The sequence below is a fragment of the Diadema antillarum genome, unplaced genomic scaffold (genome assembly GCF_040938485.1).
Source record: "Diadema antillarum isolate AM-2024a unplaced genomic scaffold, OU_Dant_1.0 seq00000095_RagTag, whole genome shotgun sequence".
Lineage (NCBI taxonomy): Eukaryota > Metazoa > Echinodermata > Echinoidea > Diadematoida > Diadematidae > Diadema > Diadema antillarum.
Window position 1 is genome coordinate 453,615 of NW_027271184.1, and position 20,344 is coordinate 473,958.

Below are 20,344 nucleotides of genomic sequence, written 5' to 3' on the forward strand. Positions count from 1 at the left end.
TCTGTTTTATGATTGTATATTTCTCACTGCATTCTCATTGCTTCAAGTCAGTTGAGATGGCATCCCCATTACTCAACAGATATACCAATTGCACCATTTATAATATACGATTCACAAATGACATCTTGTCATTTCTGTCAGGCCAGTAGTTCTAGCATGTGTTTAGTGTGACTGTAATTGCTCTGAAGTTGACTACAAGTACTCATTCTGCTTCCTTTTCCAGTGCCTCAAGAGCCTACTATAGTAATTCTAATGCGTGTTACACCAACTGACTCTACACTGGAATTACAATTTACGGCTCCTTCCACTGGAGGCTACTCTGGATTTATTGTGCATTACTGGACTGATAGCTTCACTGCCCCCATGATGGCTGCAAATGCCTCAGAGCCCATCACAATCTCTGGACTCCAGCCATTTACAGTCTACAATGTCACTGTGAGAACCACGTTTATGGGCTTGGAGAGTCCGCCGGCATTGAGGGAAATATCAACAGGTACTGACGAGATGACTGACCTTGTGCAAAGCTCAGGATAATGTAATATTTGTGTGGATTAGATAACCCAGGGCTGCTCATCGTCAAGAGATGACAGTTGATCTGAAGAGATGTTGCATAGGACCCTTTGGCTTACAATGTATTCATGATCGTACAGAAAACTGCCATGTATCTTTGAAATACAGCCCAGGGCTGCTCAGGAATTCTATCCCCAAAATTCAGCTTGCATATTTGCAATCAGAAGTGTTTTACACAGGCTGGATAACTCACTCCAATATCAGAATGTAATGTACAGTCAATGAAAGGTACTTTTTTTTAAAGGCATAGTTTACCATCTGCAGATGAAACAAATACCCAATATTGGTGCTTTAAAATAGTTCTAAAATGTGAGTTAAGAATAGAAATGACCAATGTAAAAATTTGAATCAGTTGTTAAGTATTGTTAGATATACAAAATGTGAACAAAAGTTATGATAAAAATGTTTTCAGACTAAACCGTCTACAGATATGGTTTATTGCAAAAAATAGTGATATCTCCTTATCTTTTAGGCTTTATTGCCAAAAAAAAAAAAAAATATATATATATATATATATGGTAGGATGTTCTGTGATACAACAGACCTACACATGTATGCTTCAAATGTGATATCAAGAACATTTTTAAAATCACTGCACAAAAGGTAAACAGGACCTTTAACACTCAGCTAACCAAAAGCTCACTGGGTCTTGTAGGTATTTTTTCCCCAGAGGAAAAAGTACTTCAAAGTCTTACTTGAAGCAATTCATATACCATGGAGTTGTTACATGCTGAGAACTTCTTGGATACTAGAGGTGAACACTGAGATTTTGTTTGTCTCCACAGCACTCAGTCCTGTGTCAAATGTAACTGTGCTAGAAGTGGCATTTAGAGAAATCACCATCAAATGGACGGAGGCCCCTGGGTTTGAGATGTATAATGTGTGGGTTGACCGCAATCTGGTTGAAAGTGTCATCAACTCAACAAATTACACTATCACATCACTGGAGGCTGGCACGCAGTATCTCATTTCTGTGCAGAATGCTGCTGAGGATGATGAACTGAGTAGTGATAACACTACTATCACTGCAATGACAGGTAAAATGTTTGAAATTTTATTTCATTCATAAGGCTGACTGGCACTTCAATATTAACTGTCATGTTGACTTAATCCTGTAGTGTATTCTGTGAGCTTCTCAAGATAAGTGCGTGTGTCTATATTTGTATCATGTGGATGTATCTGAACATAGCAGGGTTCCCGCGGTCATGGAACACCGGGAAAAGTCTTAGAATTTTGACGATGTTTTTCCTGGCCGGGAGAAGTCATGAAAAATGCAAAATTATAAATATATCCTGGCAAAGTCATGGAAATTGCTAAGTTTGTATAGTATAACTTGCCTTTTAGTGATTTTATGTTATTTTCTTTTTGAGGAAAGCATTTTATTGAATAGAATCAGACCAACTTGTTTGCCAAGGACAATATTTGTGTGGTATACACAACACATTTTACATGGATACTACCAGCCTTTTGACAAGGCCTCATGGCTGAGGAATGAGACTAACACGCCACACCAAGCACTGTGAGGAATGGGTGAACATGACACACAAGGCCTTTAGGAATCTGTTTTTTTTTCCCTGCCACCTCGCGCAACGTACATGACTCGGAGCATGACTTATTCATATATTCATAAGTCGGACCACAGTTGGTATGCTAATAGCGATGTGTCAATGTTGGCAATGCAGGCAGCTACCGCAGGCAGGCAGCGCAGGCTTGATACGGATGAGCAAACCACTGACATGCATACTTATGCATTATTCATAAGATGCAACAAAATTGCAGGTAATGTGGTCGCTGATTGGCTGCTACCTGTTTGGTAGCAGAAATGTGAGAAACAAGGGCCATGGAAGGCTCAAGATAAGAAATTCATGTCAAGTTTCAAAAGGCCTTGAGGCAGTGCCTATTCGTCTGGCGTTCAACCGTTCTCTCATAATTTGTCTCTTTTTCAGCCACGAGGCCTTGCCAAATGGCTAGGATACTACATATATTTGTCTAATCAATTTCCATTTAATTTACGCAGACTACTTATGTTTTCATGAAGTTACTATCTGAAAAAGGGTCCTGGATATTTTGAAATTTTACATGGAAAAGTCAGGGAAAAGTCATGGAATCTAAATTTGACATAGTCTCCCTCTCTGACTTGGACAGTGTCATTAATAAAATGTCTCTCTTTAAACAAAAATAAAATGAAGTAACAATAATGCATAAAAGACAAGAAGTTGTCTCCATGTACAAATAGGCTTCAGTCACCTGACTGGAAAAATAATCTTGGGATGCTGTTTTTAGGTTGTCTGTTTGCATGATATATTACTGTTTTGTACACTGTATAAAGTTACTGTATAATTTGTACATGAAGGGTTTTTCTTATGTTCTGAGATTGATTTCGTTATGTATAGTAAGCATCTTGTTTTTGTTTGTTTTTCATTCGCTATTTCATATGTAAGAGCGCCATGAGCATCATCATTGATACTTTCAGCGCTTTATAAGAGGCCACTATTATTATTATTATTATTAAAAGTGGTTATTTTGTGTGACCAATTTTTAACGTTTGGCCAGTTAAGAAGAGTTTCACATGTTTTTAATTCCGCGGAATCAAGACATCAAGTATTGGAACATATGGAAAGCAAAAATATTTGTGTGCTTTTATTTTTGCGCTAGTTTTTGGTTGCGCAAAATGCGCGAAAATTTCAACACTGCGAAAATTTCCACTTTTACAGTACCTTTTTAATACCCACTGCTCTGACTCTTGATTTGCTCTGTTTACTGTAGATCTTTGTTGCATTGGCTTTGTTCCACTGCTTTTATTTGAAACATCCATTGCTAATGAAATAAATTCTTATGTATTTAGAGGAAGACTTAAGTACTGTCCCTCTCTGCAGAATTGCTGTAATTGATTTCATTGTCTTTGTCCTTATCTTGCAGATGATATTGCACCAGGCATTATTCTTGTGTCTGAGTCTGAAGTGACACCTGGAATTTTCACCCTAGATTGGGCAAATTATGGTGACAGAAATTACTTTGTCAATGCCAACCCAAATGTAATTGCCAGCACAGCTCCCACCCAGGTCCCCACTGATGAAATATCCTTTTTATCAGGGGGCCAAGAAGTGAACCTCACTGTCATTGACATAGACACCAATGAACTTCTCGCCAGCACAATAATCCGAGTCAGTAAGTACAAGAACAAGCCTTATTCAAGTCGATGGTCTGTACCAGGTCAAGGATAACCTTCCTGTGGTGTTTACTATTTACTGAAATTGAAGCTTCACTTCTGTAATTACATGCGTACTGATAGATGATTTTTGATAAATTCTTTCTCATTTTGTCTCAGTTGCCCCTAAATTAAATCTTTACATATCTCTGAAACTCAAAGGAATAAGGTAATTTAGCGCTTTTGAGTATTTGGTAACTGTAGTTTAAAAAATTTTCTTGCAGATGTGGGGATGGGCATGGTGGGGGAGGGTAAGCAAAAAGGAGGTCTCATTTTAACCCGTTGAGGACAAGTCACGAGTATACTAGGGCAGGTGTCTATGGGAAATGTGTGTTACAGCAAAATCAGTCTGTCCTCGACGGGTTAATTTTCTTGAAAATGCATGGTCCAATATACAAAGATGAGCTAGAGATCTCTGCATCTCTTGACTTTTTTCCTTGTATGATTTCTGAAGTTTGATGTAGGACAGATGACACAGTAGAAATATCCCTTGGTTATATTTGGTTTTCAGTTCACCTCATTATATAATTGGACGATGCTGTTATTTTATTGTCGCATATTCTAGGAAAACATTGTCTTGTATGATTGCCTCCTTTGAAAATCAGAAATTGATAATGCTCATGATTTGTGTCCACAGACCCCGACCCAGTACTGAGTATGAATGTGTCGGACATTGACATCCTGTCAGCAAATGTGTCATGGACGCCACCAAGCACACCACATGATGCGTACGAAATCTACGTCACGAGAATCTCTGCCAATAAAAGGGTTCTTGCTGAAACAGTGGAAGATTCCCAATGGGCTGTTGTCATGAATCTCATTCCCATGGAAAACTACAACATCGAAGTCGGCACTGTTTTGTATGCGACAGACTCCTTTCCGCGTCAGCGAAGCTATCCTTCCCAGAATAAACGAGAGGACATATTGACATGTACGTGTACAGGATTTACACAAGAGAAAAGCTTTTTTAACATTAAAATAAAATACAGCATGTAAATATAGCAATAAGTTCCTGGTGTATAAATGTGTTATGCTGAAATCGTATCACTGACAGATTGAAGTTCCTTTTGTACATGCAACAGGCTGATACCAGCAAAGTTCATGTGGCATAGGGTTTTATTTCTTTGCTAATGCAAGTGAATTTTTATGCTTGATTTTTCTTCCTTTTTGTTTATTTGTTTCTTTCTTGTGATGTTGGATATAATTTGAAGAAATTATTATCTAATTTTTTCTCTCAAGTGTACAGTACATGGTGAGCTGTCATAAATTTCAGTCATGCGGAAAAGCTGTTTTCCTGCAATGTACAGTATGTAATACACAATATTTAGTCTTGCATTTTTACATGAAACAGATGTTGTCTGTGTATTAAAGTGAAGGAATGAGATATTATATGGACACTTACAGAACATGACTGGTGAATTGACCACTTAATTATTTTGTGTGTAGTAAAAATGCTACTGTATATCTGTGTTCACACTGAGATGAACCATTCACTCTATCCGAAGAGATGAAATAATCAGATTCGTAGAGACGATCAAATGCTGAAATGCAAGGAAGTGGTACAACAGGAACATGTGCTGATTTAGATGCGAGAGTATGATGCTATAATAGGTTTCATGAATATTGATTGACTGAGCAACCTAGAAACCATACCTGAACGGAGCAAGGTTATTAAAAATTTGTTTTGATAGTGTTAGATGAGGAAAGGACCTAAGAAAACAACAAATCTGCGTGTCAGAGTTAATGTCCCTGTAATGCTAATTTTGTCTCTTTCACGGCAGTGGGACCAGAACGAGGAGAACTTATAGTGGTAGAGTGTACCTCGGACTTCATCCAAGTGGCATGGGGACTTGATCCTATGGTAGGCTGTCAGCACGATGCTACAGCTACCTACCTCACAGGAGATGACCAAGTGTCCGCCAGTGATATAAACCCTGTAACTCGCATGGCGTATTTCGTCGGACTAAATTCTGGTTCAAGATACAACATATCTGTCACAACCTGCTCAGACTCTACACTGAGTGTAGAGGCGTACACAGGTGAGGCTTCTTGGATTTATATACAGTGCACTTTAATTTTCCTAGGGCCACAATTTGAAAGGCAAATGTCAAAATGTTATTTCCAGTTTTTATTTTTCAATGCCATATGTTTTAACATTTATCCCATGTCTCTGAATTTTGTGAAATGGAGCTGCAAAGTCAGAGCTGTCAGCATGAACAAGATTGTTGAATTCTTCAAACAAATACAAATTTGCAAAATTCTTTGTGTGTCCAGATTTACTATACAACAGATCCAGTCCAGTGGCATGGTGACAAATGGTATCATTTTCCTTATGACAAGATCTCCTAATCAGTATTTTGCAGACTCACTGAGAAAATATATGTCGGTCAATATTTAAGATGATTATATAACCTGCTTTGATGTAATGTCATGACGATTTTGCAATCTTTAGTCATGGGTTATGTGTTGGCCATCATACTATCATTCTCATCTTATTTTTGAGGGAGGAAGAGCAAAGTTCAGAGGCAGATGACTTACTTTTTTATGTAAAGGCAAAGTATTCAAGAAAATCAAGTTGTTTAATATGAGAGCTGAAAAAGGGGTTGGAGATACAGATTGCAAACACTTGTGTTTATTTATTCATTTACTTATTTGTTTGTTTTGTTTCAGTAGGGTAGCTCTGTCAGTGGCTACAAACGCAGTATTCTCAGTCCCTACACGATAATACTGTACATCACGAAATACATACACCGTAAACACATTAAAGGAAAATAACATAATATACAATTACAGCACACGTACAACATGGCCAGGTAGTTGAGTATTACGGAGGTAGAAAAATACATTTAACTTCATTGCTGTTGTAGTGGTCGACCAGAGAATATGGAACAAAACCTTTGCACACGTAATGATCAGGACAAAAATCATTCATAAATGCCTCCACTTTTCCCCACAGCCCCCCTGGCACCTGCCTCAGTGTTCATTGAGTCCAATTTCACTGCCATCAGTTTGTCGTGGGATGAAGTATCTGGAGACAATATCACGTATGACATTGAGCTGAGCGCTGATGTCTGCGGAGGGATCTCAAGAGAGATCTCCAGCCTCGAAAGCTTGGAGTATGTGTTTACAGATCTGCGACTGGCCACAACTTACACAGTGTCAGTTGTGGCAAAAGCAGGAGACGTAAAAGAGGGTGATCCATGGACAAATGAAACAATGACAAGTAAGTGAATGAAACTTCAATTCTTATTTGATGTTAAAAACAAAAAATATTCCTTCTACCAGCTGTCTACATAAAGTTCATAGTAATGACTTCTGCTCTGAATTTAAAAAAAAAAGAATCATACATTTTCTTTTAGCTCATTTTTGATATCTGAATAGGGCTCAGAATACTTGCTTGTATTCAAGCTACCTTCATGTACAGTGCACATTCTATGAACAATAAGCAAATAGTGTTGAAAACATGAGTTTCTGTGTATGATATAATGGTGAGAATGGGTGGGGCTATCTCTGATGTACATGTGGGTAAATCAGGGAAAATGAACTGATGATTTTTACTATGTACATATGTACAGCTGTACTTGATTTTATATCAGTTCACTCTTGATTTTCACATAGAGATTTCAATCAGTTCTCAGTCAGTGCCGATGTGTGGCCTGACCATGGCAGACCTATAATATTTGGTGATCACCATTTTCATCCCCAATTTCTGCTTTGCAAATTTGATGAGTGAAAGGAAAGTTCCATAGACATAGATATATGTTTGACATAATAAGTGGTGACATGAAAGACACAGATGCAAGCAAAATCGTATACGTGGAATGAGATGACCATTCAGAGGTCAGCAATAAGTCTATCACATTGTTTAAAAGGCCTGATAATAGTTGTTTTGATCACACATGTCTGATGTCTCCTGCCTAGTAGTCTACTTGTCACTTGTTTTTTCAGGAAATATTACCCAAAATATGAGTTTTCATGCATTTGAATTTGAATTCAAAAATGTTTTTCCATGTATTAATAAAATTGAATAATCAAATTATAAAATATGACCATCATATAACCAAATTCATCCATATAACGGTCACTTTATGTCAGGAGGCTGACTGATGTTCAATAGGTCATAACTTCCACAACGTTTCCAACTTTTGCTACAATTTTTTCATTCAATATAAACCCTGCCTCAGGATTCATTTTCCTGTTACGAAAGACAAGAAGGCATTTAACAATCAGAACCGTGGTTTTCTTCTTCTTCTTCTTCTTCTTCTTCTTCTTTTTTTCAGTGCTTGCTTAGCAGTCACAGACAAAAAATTGAAACCAAAGCTAAAACGTCCAAGCAAAGTCTTCCTCACCCCTCATCCTGTTTGTGCATGTATTCAATGAATGCTAAGAAGATATACGGCACAGAGTTAACAGTAAGAGCAACGACACACACGCATATTTGATAAGTCAGGGAAAACCGTGGCAATGAAATTGTGGCTTCATTTTGAACGGTTTTTTGATAATTCTATCATGATTTGGTGTGTTTTCTTCTTTTTTTTCTCAATCATTACCTCGGGAGCAGACTCCACAGGAGTGATTCCTGGTGAGGTAACCGTCACACAAAGTTCCAAGGAAAATCCTTCTGTCACAGTGGTGTGGCTCAGTGAAGCTCCGGGCTATTCTCTCTTGCTGAATGGTGTGTCGCTTCTCAGTGGTACATGCGCTGATCCCAGCATCCTAGAGTATGTAGCTACTCCATCCTCTGGCCTCAATTTCACCTTGCGTGCTGATGGAGAACCTCCTATTGTTACCTTCTTCACAACATGTAAGTTTTCAGAAACCCTTTTTTGGGCAGTGCTGTATGTATTGCATCATATTGTACAAGATTTTTTTTTTTTTTTTTTTTATAGTCAATTCATGAGAACCTCTCAATATTTGTTTTATAAACCAGTGAGAGTTACAGAGTCATTGTTACAGTGTCTTGTAATGTTTACATATAAATTTAGCAAGGAGTGACAATATTGTGATATCGTGGTGCAGAAAGGACTCAAGATAGTGCAGTTTACTGATAGTACCAGTATTGGTAAAGTTGTTAATACTTATGATGCATTGGAGTTTGTTTAAGACCTCTTGTTCAAGATGATATACATTTGCATGAATTTCCAGCTTGTGTTGCTTTTTGTTCTCAATTAACCGTTCTGCTTGTACAATGCCAAGATTGACTCATTTCTTCCCCCCTTTCCCTCCCCATTTATTCTTTTTTGCCATGTAGATCCTGATCCTGTGGGAGGTCTTCGCATTACTGAGACTCAGCCTACTTCTGCCACAGTAGCATGGAACCCCCCAATGGTTGGGGATGTGGACGGCTTTCTTCTCATGCTCACATCCTATGAGGGTGATGCGCCCGAGCAAGAGGAGTTTAGGGTGGAAGCCACCATGACTTCTTACACTTTCGATGTAAGACCTCTGACAAACTACACCATTAGGGTGCAGTCGCTGCTGTTGACCCCCGAAGAGCTGACCAGTGCGGTGCGATCAGAGGAGATTATGACACGTAATCCAATTTCTGTGTTTTGCAATAGCCTCTGTCTTTCTATCTCTCACTTTCTCTCATATCTATCTTTTCATCTATCTCTCTATCTATCTATCTATCTATCTATCTATCTATCTATCTATCTATCTATCTATCTATCTATCTATCTAATCTATCTATCTATCTATCTATCTATCTATCTATCTATCTATCTATCTATCTAATCTATCTAATCTATCTATCTATCTATCTGGTATATTGAATGTGTTCCTTCTATGTGAACAGTGGGTCTAACCAGACTCCGAGATATTTGAAAGTATCAATCATCCAGTGTCATTCAGTCATGCTATGGTACATTTTTATGCCTCCGCCACGAAGTGGTGCCGGAGGCATTATTTATCTGTAGATCAAAGCAAAGTTGTTGAAATACATTATGTACTCTGTATTAGCAGCATAAAGGTCAAAGGTCTAGGGCAATTTATTAAGTTCTATTGCATGGATGTAATGTTTTTGGACAGGCCCATTTCAGACATAGCGCACATCAAGGGTTATACAGTGTACAGTGTATGTCACCATAATTTATAAACCCCGAACTGTTTTCACAACAGCTATACCATGGTAGGTACTCAATCTGGTAATATGACTTTGTACATTTGTATAATGTCATGAACTAGTAGAACAAGAGTTTGTCAGAAAGCTGTTACTGGTTGATTGTGAGAATTGCCAATTGGATGTGATGAAAATTTGATGCGCTACTCATCTTAAAACAAAAGGAAAAGGAAGATATATCAATGTATATCAGCTTTTGTCATTTCATCATTTTTTCCTAGTCTTAATTTCAGAGTGTTCATATTTGCATTTTCTGTCATGTAAGAAACATAGATGCATACAGCGGTGTCACTTGGACTTTGCTGAATAAGAATCTGCAGTTCTCATTGAATGAATGTTAAGTGATAACAGGGCATGTGTTGTCAAGTTGTACCTGAACACAGTTATTTATTCTGACAAATTTCATACAAGTTTTGTACCTGTTTGTTTGTTTGTTTTTTCTCCATCATTTCTTATATTCTGTCTGTGCAGCCTCTTTGAATTCAAGCACAGTGATTGAAATTGCCCGAAATGAAACATCAATCTGGCTTATTCATGGTGGGTCATCTGACAGTATCTTTAACATCACTCCATCCGATGGTGCCCGTACTGTTCCGGGAGACTTCAACCGACTCTCTTTCTTTGATTTGACCCCTGGGCAACCGTATCACGTCCAGATCTTGTCGCAGAATACAGTCATTGCAACATATGAATTTGACCTTGGTAAGGATGATATTACGCTCCTTGCAACAAAGCTTATGATCAGCAGTCAAGTACACTTGTACGTCTAGCTGTTAAAATGACACCTACCTGATACACGTTTGCAAAGTGCATTGTGTACTGTATGTATATATATGACTATGATAAGTGACCCTATTAATGTATCTGCTACATCATCACTGGGGTGACAAGACCTTGTATCTCAAATTTTGGTTAAAATTCCTTTTTTTGATAGATAATCAGTTAAGTGATGTCCTGTCCAAATCCTAGCAGACTTACCCCCAAAATGAAGCCGCCATGTCATGTCAAAGGAAAGGCTTTCGTATTTGATATTATGTAATAATATGAACATTTGACATTTTGTAGCTATGAGGTCTTGTTGCCCCAGCGATGATTTATTTTCTGCTGATTTGTCAGACTATTTATGATTTGCCTCATTGATAGAAGAGCATGGACACCATATTGAGTGTGCTTATATATGTGTGCGTGCAACTGCATGCATGTTCGGGTGTTTATTTGTGTGTGTGTGTGTGTGTGTGTGTGTGTGTCTATTCGTTTGCGCTTGTATATCTGTCAAATGCACTTCGGACAAACTCTTTCGTTCATTACACTTTCCCTCTTCAATCTCTCTATATCTAATGCATCATTCTCCTTGTAGCTCCAACGGATCCTATTGTGGACGTCACCGGTGTCACAGCGACTTCAGTAATGCTGTCCATTTCACCAGGGCCCAGCGTCGTCCAGGAGTACATGGTCAACTACACGTCTCTCTCGGATGACCCATTCAGCTGCGAGACCGTGATGACCGTCAGCGTGAGTGAAGAAGAAGCGGCAAACTACACTCTCTCTCTGCTGCATCCGGACCACTCCTACCAGATTTCAGTCAGGGCGGTTTCCAGGACCACTGAGAGTGGGGCCACCATGGTCACAGCCACCACTGGTGAGTGATCTCCACGGATATCATTTCTTTCCCAACTTTTTAAGTGCTGCCCCAATCGAGCGCATACAGACACGTGATAGCATTTCATCTTGCTTATCCGTTTAAATACCAGGGTTAGATCATATCTGGTTTGCGTCAGTATTTTTGGTAGTGGAATAGCACTTGGCTTAAACTAGAATAATGATAACAGGATAAATGAAACATTCTGTTGTGTTTTCTGCAAAGCCACTGTAGAGGAGGCTATTAGTCTTTACATCAAATTTCACACCTTTCCAATGGAATACTCCATACTTGCACATTTCATTAAGCAGTAGTGTATTGTAGTAACTGGAGTCATGAAAGTTTTGTAATTGATTATTTCACTTGAAAAATAAGGTATTCTATGTTTTCACTTAAAAAATAATGAAACAGCAAACCTGCTGCTGAACAACTTGGCTCTGTTGGAATAAACATCAAACAATTGAAAATGAAGTTTTTATTTGTGTTTTGCAAAAGCAGAATTTGTATATTCTTTTTTTTTCCCCAAAAAGGATAGGAGATTTCATAGCAGATTTTTATCTTTCACAGCTCTTTCTGTACTATATCATTAAGAACATTTCAAGTAGGGTCTGTGTCTTCATCTGCTGTTTGCCTCTTCCATGATTTTTTTTTAGAGAATGACGAAATGTGTACAATATCCCTATAAGAAAATGTGCAAGCAGCATTAATCATGAACCACAAAAGAAAATCAAGACTTTTCTGTTTAAGGTCATGTTCTCTGTCTGATGCTATGTAATATTTCTAATTAGTATCAAAGAGATGTTGTGTTTCTCTCTCTCCACTAGATCCTCTTCTTGGCAATGGATTTACTGTGGTAGAAAGGAGTGTGGATTCCATCACACTGGCGTGGACATCAAACTCCTCGTACGATATATCTGTGACTTCCTATTCAGGTGGAGGGACATGGAGCACTGTGCAAGAGTTGTCCTTTACCGACTGCAGCTTTTCAAGAACACGAACATTTAACCTCAGCATGCCAGGAACAACATACGTTGTAACATATCTACCACGTGGAAATGATGTCGGTTCATTCAATATCACTGTCCGCACGGGTAAGTGTTCAGACTTTTTTTTTTGTGATTAGTGGGTTTTTTTTTCCTGATCTAGTTGCTATGTTCTTTCCAGTACTATATGCTTGCACACAGATTGTTTTACTGCCAAAAGACTGAACAAATATCTTGTTTCAAGCACAATCGGAACAATCTTGAGTTTATGATTCGAGACAACATTCATTGTTTATGTCATTCAGTTACTATGAGTTTGTCCTGGCCCTTGTCTAAAATAAATTTCAAAACACTAATTTGTATCTGTTATGCTGGACTGATGCATTTAAAGCTGTCCATGCTGATGTGAGATTTGTCCAGTCTGACTACCCCTAGACCTTGCTCGTGTCTATAATTTGTTGTCTTTCACATCATTGTTTTCATATTTACAATTCCAGATCCGGGGCCTCCTATGTCACTGATGGTAAACAATGTGACAAGAACAGGTGCTCGGTTGTCATGGCAACGTCCAGCAAGTGGGGAGGTGGACTCGTACAAGGTGACGATAGTTTCATTGAATGACAGCCAGTACTTGCCCCCTGGAGATGTGCTAACAGTGAGTCCAAATGGGATCATGAATGGCTATCTACTGGAGGGGCTGATACCATCTGCTGACTATGATGTGAGCGTGGAGTCTGTGCTGGATGCCACAGAGCAGTTTGAAACTCAGGAGAGTAGCGCAGCAAATGTGTCTTTTACCACAGGTGCGTACCGTGTGACTTACCAACCCTCGATATGTCCAGCATTTACACGCAGTCAGCCAATTGAAAGTAACCACCAGGCTCAAATTCCACGAAAGGTCATAGATTAGGCTTCTGTGCAATGTACCAAAATCTGTCATTTGGGTTGACCGACTCGAATTTGTAAAGTTTGTATTATCTTGGAGAGTAATTTTTTCCCGATGTACTGTCAAAATTTGGCAGCTCAAAACCAAGCCAAAATTGAGATATTAGCAGTTTTTCTGGATGATGCATTTTCAGACAGGTGCTGCTTTCACTGTGAAATAGAGTGTGTTTTCAATTGTACTTCTGCACACCACGCCCGAGTGACCTTAATCTGTAAATCCTCTTTCTCCCTTTCCTATGAAGCTGTATCTCATATTAAACTCTCTCTTGTTTCAATCACGTTTTGAATGAGTGAGGATGGTCCAACTTTTACAAGCTCTATATCATTTTAAAATTAAAGCTTACTCTTTAAAACTATGTCAAAAATGGACATTAGCTATGGCCTACTTTTTGTACATTTTGAGCTCGGCAGAGACAAATATTCTTTAATTACAAGATTCAAAGATGTCGTGAATACGTGAGTCAGCGGGAACATATACACCGCAGCATGCTGGGAGCGAAACAGCTGTTGTTTGTGTTGTCGTTTTAAGACCATCACATGACTACTGTGTTCTGTGATGTGATGGTAATTAGGTGCCCTGTCACAAGATGAAACCTACATGCAACTATTGCAATCTGTGAATGATCATATTTATTTGTTTTTAGCTCACCTGAGCCAAAGGCTCAAGTGAGCTATTGCGATCGCCCTTCGTCCGGCGTCCGTCGTCCGTCGTCCGTCGTCCGTCGTCCGTCGTCCGTCGTCCGTCGTCCGTCGTCCGTCGTGCGTCGTGCGTAAACTTTTTACATTTTCATCTTCTTCTTGAAAACCCCAAGACCGATTTTCATCAAACTTGGCAGGTAGCATCCCTAGGGGGTTAGGAACTCAATTTGTTAAAATGGGCACCATGCCCCACCCAGGGGGCCCCCAGGGGGGCCCAAACCCCCCAAAATTAAGGAATCTGTAAAAATCTTCTTCTCTAGAACCAGGGGGGCGTTTCATCAACGAGTTCGTCGGAGTTTTCACCGACAAATTTGCTATCAGCCAATTAGACGCAAGGATTTCATTAGATTTTAACAGTTATCAGTGTAAATCCTTGCGTCTGATTGGCTGATAGCAAATTTGTCGGTGAAAACCTCCGACGAACTCGTTGATGAAACGCCCCCCAGAAGTGATAGAGCTAAGTTAATACTATGAGTTAGTACATTGATGACTGTAGTTTCAAGTTTGTTCATGGCAGAATCAGGGGTGCCCCCCTTGGGACCCAGGGGAGGGGGGTGGGGAAGGGTTCTAATGGGGCCTAAATTGTACATTTTCATCTTCTTCTTGAGAACCCCATGACCCATTTTCACCAAACTTGGCAGGTAGCATCCCTAGGGGGTTAGGAACTCAATTTGTTAAAATGGGCACCATGCCCCACCTAGGGGGCCCCCAGGGGGCCCAAACCCCCCAAAATTAAGGAATCCGCAAAAATCTTCTTCTCTAGAACCAGAAGTGATAGAGCTAAGTTAATACTATGAGTTAGTACATTGATGACTGTAGTTTCAAGTTTGTTCATGGCAGAATCAGGGGTGCCCCCCTTGGGACCCAGGGGAGGGGGTGAGGAGGGGTCCTAATGGGGCCTAAATTGTACATTTTTATCTTATTCTTGAAAACCCCATGACCCATTTTCACCAAACTTGGCAGGTAGCATCCCTAGGGGGTTAGGATCTCAATTTGTTAAAATGGGCACCATGCCCAACCCAGGGGGCCCCCAGGGGTCCCAAACCCCCCAAATGAAGGAATCTTTATAAATCTTCTCTAGAATCAGAAGTTATAGAGCTGAGATACTATTATGAGTGAGTACATTAATGACTGTAGTTTGAAGTTTGTTCATAGGAGATCCAGGGGTGCCCCTCTTGGGTAGGGGGGGGGGGGGGGGTGGTTGGAAGGGTCCAAATGGGGGCCTGAATTGTACATTTTCATCTTCTTCCTGAAAACCTCATGATGGATTTTTGTCAAACTTGGCAGGTAGCATCCCTAGGGGGTCAGGATCTCAATTTATCAAAATGGGCACCATGCCCCACCCAGAGGGCCCCAGGGGGCCCCAATCCCCCCAAATTAAGGAATCTTTAAAAAATTGGGCCCTTATTGTACATTTTCATCTTCTACTTGAGAATGCCTGGTCAAATTTTAATTTAGATTAGTGACTGCGTGAAAGGTGAACTTGCGATACTCAGGTGAGCGCTAGACCCGCGGGTCTCTTGTTGTTTTTTCTAGTTCGAAGTGTCGTGATTCTTTTGTCTGCTTCAGGTATGATCTGAGGACTGCTCCTTTTGTTATTGAAAGGGAGAATAAAGAGTCTTCCATCATAGATATGTATGTAATTTGCAGATGCATATTTACATATGACAGTTTGATACATACTGTATACGCTATATATTTCGCAGGGGTTTTATTTTCGCGAATTTCGCGAGTCGGGAGCTATTCGCGAAATTAACAACACGCGAAAATATTACCTTCCAAAATGAATCCCTTGCCTTGATGATACGAACATTTCAGTACTAGAATACCATGTCACGGCTTACCGAACAGACCAACTGGCTAAGCTTGTTTACGCACGTCCACGTCTACTTACGAATACTGTAGAGAGCCAATCCATTATCGCAAGGGGACCACTCGTCAGAAATCTAGCGCGATGGACTTAACCACTTCAAAAATGTTGAATTCTAACTTACTAGTTCGCAGAGTTTGGCAAGTCTTTTTCATGCAGTGTATAACTAGAAACTAGTCATTCATATGCTAGTAAGTTGAAAATTCACACTTTCTTTGCCACTTCATATTTTCTCTGGTCCCCCAATCGCGAATTTAACCACTCGCGAAAATGTGTGACAGCGGCAATTCGCGAAAATGTATGTACGCGAGAATTATAGCGTATACAGTATTTATTGGTAAGTTAGGCCATTCCTCATATTTTTTGTGTTTGTTCTGTTTACCCATGGCTTGTCTGTCAAGGTGAACTCTTCACCAGTTACCTGATCTTGTTATCAGGAGCATTGCATTTTATTGCGTATTTAATGTGTGTTGTTGTTTTTTTGTTAATATCTTATCTCTAATGTTTCAGAGGATCCCAGAGAAAATGAGGTCCTTGTAACTATGACAACCAATGACTCGATTGAGTTCCTGCATGGGGTCAACGGAACAAGGTTCACCTACAACATCACGCCATCTGACGGTGTCACGATCTTGCCCGATCCAAATGACCCCTATCGAGTGACTTTCGAAAATCTGCAGCCTGGCCTACTGTATAGCGGCTTTATCGACCCCGGCGATGGCAACATTGTGCCGATTGATGATTTCCGATTGAGTGAGTGCGGCTCCTGATGTGGAGGCAGATTACTGTAAAATTTACTGATGTACCTGGCATGCACAGCACTTGGCTCAATTACAACTGTATTCGTGGAGAAATGCGAGTGGATAGTAATAGAACATAAAATGTGATCAATGACATCTTGAAGCAGTCATGGTGATAGGTGCTCAAGATGCAGTTTTTGTTTTGTCATCTTTCTATGTCACTAGTCTAGTTTTTAGAGCTGCATTCAAGTAGAATTATCTGCCCACTAGGATAGAATATTAACAATGCAAAATACTCTCTTTGACCAGATAATTAATCAAATTTGTTCTACAAAACTTGCTCGCAGGTTTTGTCAGCTTCTTTTAAAACCAAAACATAGTTCTCATATGCCTGCAGAATTGTAGATTATTGGTCTACAATGTACAAAAAATGATGCTGTTATAACACAACTTTGGTTGTGTAGTAGCTAAAATGCAAGATATCAGCCAAAGCAATAAGTACATGTACTGCAGATTTTAGTAACTTTCAAGTTCTAGCACACTTACTCCATTTTCTCCATGCCTTTACATAGCAGGGTTAGTTGTATGTGAAAATGTATTGTGTCGCGATGTGTTAGTGTCACAACCTCTAGTTCAGTGTGTATAATATACAAGTGATTTGATATTTGACACAAGATTTTATCAAATTCCATTCGCAGAACCTTCGACTCCAACGTTGACCACCCTGTCAACCAACATGTCACAAATCGAATTTGGTATTGACCCTGGACCAGGGTACCGCGATCGCTTCAACATCTCTTTCCGGAGTGTGGTACCCCGAGAGGAATGCGTGCACGAGGACAGTGTTGTCCTGTCTGCCTCCACAGAAACCTATACCTTTGAAAACCTTGAAGGGGGAACATCCTATGTATTCACTGTCGTCTCAGAAGCTGGACCTCCTGTGCGCACCCACAGCCTTGAAGGCACTCAAGTCGAAAATACGAGTGAGTTTATCTTCTAGATATTCTTGAAAATCCATATGTCTTGTTTGCACAGAGTGAGATGACACAACCTGTGGTACTTGTCTTATACAGTGTACAGCATGATTACACAGATGACGCTGTGGGTGGAACATGTGGTGCTGAGCCTGGCACTTGTGGCACCGATGGTGCCTAACCCTGCGCCAAAGGTGCTGTACCCTATACTAGTGGTGCTACGTGTACATGTATCTCATATGGAGACTGGAGCCTGACACTTCTGGCACTGATGGTGCCTAACCCTGTACAAAAGGTGTTGTACCCGGTTCTTATGGTGCTGCATGTATCATATATGGGGACTGAGCTTGGTACATGTGGCACTGTTGCAGGTGTTTCAATCTGCGTGCTGGGGGCTTCATGATGCAGTACTGTACAGTACATAACACTCTTGCTTTAATGCATGGTATAGATGTTACCCAGTAGATGTGATTTGATGAATTTGCCACATACATGAATGAATTGCACATGCACACATTCTCCAAATACGGAAAATTTATGCCATGTCATACAGAAAAGTTTGCTATGCAGCCTCTAGTAAATGTAAACAGATGTTTATTAGTAATATCTGAGTGACAGAAATTCTTTGACAAAGAAGAATTCATGAAGTAAAGAATGATAAGGAAAAAAAGGCAGAATCAGCTTCTACATAGTCTTAATCTGTTGTAGAATAGCATTGAGATGCAAATTTAAGGGGATTCTCAAGAAGAGTGTGTCTTTTGTGTCCAATTTGGTTAGGTGCATACATGTATATGTAAGTATATATATATATATATATACATATATAGTATATACATGTACATGTACGTGTAATTGCTTTTGAGGAATATATTTTTTTGATTAAAATCCATATATTAACCTGCTTGTTCAACATGTGATGTCAAGATTAGGGAATGTTTTAATTTGCTATGCTGTTGTTGTCCCCGCCGAACGAGTTCGAGCAGGGGACTATGAAACGGGCTCCGTACGTGTGTGTGTCCGTCCGTGTGTCCGTGTGTCCGTCCGTGTGTCCGTCCGTGTGTGCATCCGTGTGTGATCAAAATGTTCAAAATGCTACTCCTTCGCCATTTCTAACCCGATTTTGATTCTGTTTGCTTTATATGATAGCACTACATGGGAGCTTTGAAACTTCTATACAGAATTTCAATTGTGACCTTTGACCTTGACCTTTGACCTATATTGTACATTTTGCTTCAAAATGCTACTCCTTCGCCATTTCTAACCCGATTTTGATTCCGTTTGCTTTATATGATGGCACTAGGTGAGGGCTTCAAAACTTCTACACAGTATTTTGACCTTTGACTTCTTTGACCTTTGACCCTGATTTTTGACCTATATTGTACATTTTGCTACAAAATGCTACTCCTTCGCCATTTGTAACCCGATTTCAATTCCGTTTGCTTTAAGTGATGGCACTAGGTGAGGGCTTCAAAACTTCTACACAGAATTTTGACCTTTGACTTCTTTGACCTTTGACCTTGATTTTTGACCTATATTGTACATTGGCTACAAAATGCTACTCCTTCGCCATTTCTAACCCGATTTTGATTCCGTTTGCTTTATGTGATGGCACTAGGTGAGGGCTTCAAAACTTCTACACAGAATTTTGACCTTTGACTTCTTTGACCTTTGACCTTGATTTTTGACCTATATTGTACATTGGCTACAAAATGCTACTCCTTTGCCATTTCTAACCCGATTTTGATTCCGTTTGCTTTATGTGATGGCACTAGGTGAGGGCTTCAAAACTTCTACACAGAATTTTGACCTTTGACTTCTTTGACCTTTGACCTTGATTTTTGACCTATATTGTACATTTTGCTACAAAATGCTACTCCTTTGCCATTTATTTCTAACCCGATTTTGATTCCGTTTGCTTTATGTGATGGCACTAGGTGAGGGCTTCAAAACTTCTACACAGAATTTTGACCTTTGACTTCTTTGACCTTTGACCTTGATTTTTGACCTATATTGTACATTTTGCTACAAAATGCTACTCCTTTGCCATTTGTAACCCAATTTCAATTCCGTTTGCTTTAAGTGATGGCACTAGGTGAGGGCTTCAAAACTTCTACACAGAATTTTGACCTTTGACTTCTTTGACCTTTGACCTTGATTTTTTTACCTATATTGTACATTGGCTACAAAATGTTACTCCTTCGCCATTTCTAACCCGATTTCGATTCCGTTTGCTTTATGTGATGGCACTAGGTGAGGGCTTCAAAACTTCTACATAGAATTTTGACCTTTGACTTCTTTGACCTTTGACCTTCATCTTTTTACCTTTATTGTACATTTTGCTACTAAATGCTACTTCCGGCGGGGACATATATTACGCACCGCGTAATTTCTACTTTTCCTTGTTGAACTGACCATTGGTATAAAGACAACAAAAAAAGAATCCCCCTCCCCCGAGCATTTTCATCTTTAGATGTATTGGCAATTTTCTGCCTTCTATCCTAATGTGTTGCTTTTTAATTTTTTTCAATGAGAAAAATGTCCAGTTTCAAATACTCCTTTAAATGGTGTCAGAGTTCTGTTTTCATGATCAGATTC

At 39.5% G+C, this 20,344-nt stretch overlaps 1 protein-coding gene across 1 annotated transcript in view; it reads left to right on the forward strand.

Annotated features, from left to right (window-relative positions):
* The first annotated feature begins 366 nt into the window (after positions 1-366).
* The window catches only part of LOC139726670 (fibronectin-like), a 40,918-nt gene continuing 20,940 nt past the window's right edge, over positions 367-20,344 (forward strand). Inside the window, exons 1-14 of the mRNA XM_071637656.1 lie at positions 367-493; positions 1,356-1,607; positions 3,490-3,738; positions 4,416-4,709; positions 5,560-5,817; positions 6,735-7,001; positions 8,340-8,582; positions 9,030-9,311; positions 10,371-10,601; positions 11,257-11,538; positions 12,363-12,629; positions 13,019-13,324; positions 16,546-16,788; positions 17,474-17,758. Coding sequence (XP_071493757.1) covers positions 367-493; positions 1,356-1,607; positions 3,490-3,738; positions 4,416-4,709; positions 5,560-5,817; positions 6,735-7,001; positions 8,340-8,582; positions 9,030-9,311; positions 10,371-10,601; positions 11,257-11,538; positions 12,363-12,629; positions 13,019-13,324; positions 16,546-16,788; positions 17,474-17,758 — 3,586 coding nt within the window. The remainder of the gene's footprint in view (positions 494-1,355; positions 1,608-3,489; positions 3,739-4,415; positions 4,710-5,559; positions 5,818-6,734; positions 7,002-8,339; positions 8,583-9,029; positions 9,312-10,370; positions 10,602-11,256; positions 11,539-12,362; positions 12,630-13,018; positions 13,325-16,545; positions 16,789-17,473; positions 17,759-20,344) is intronic.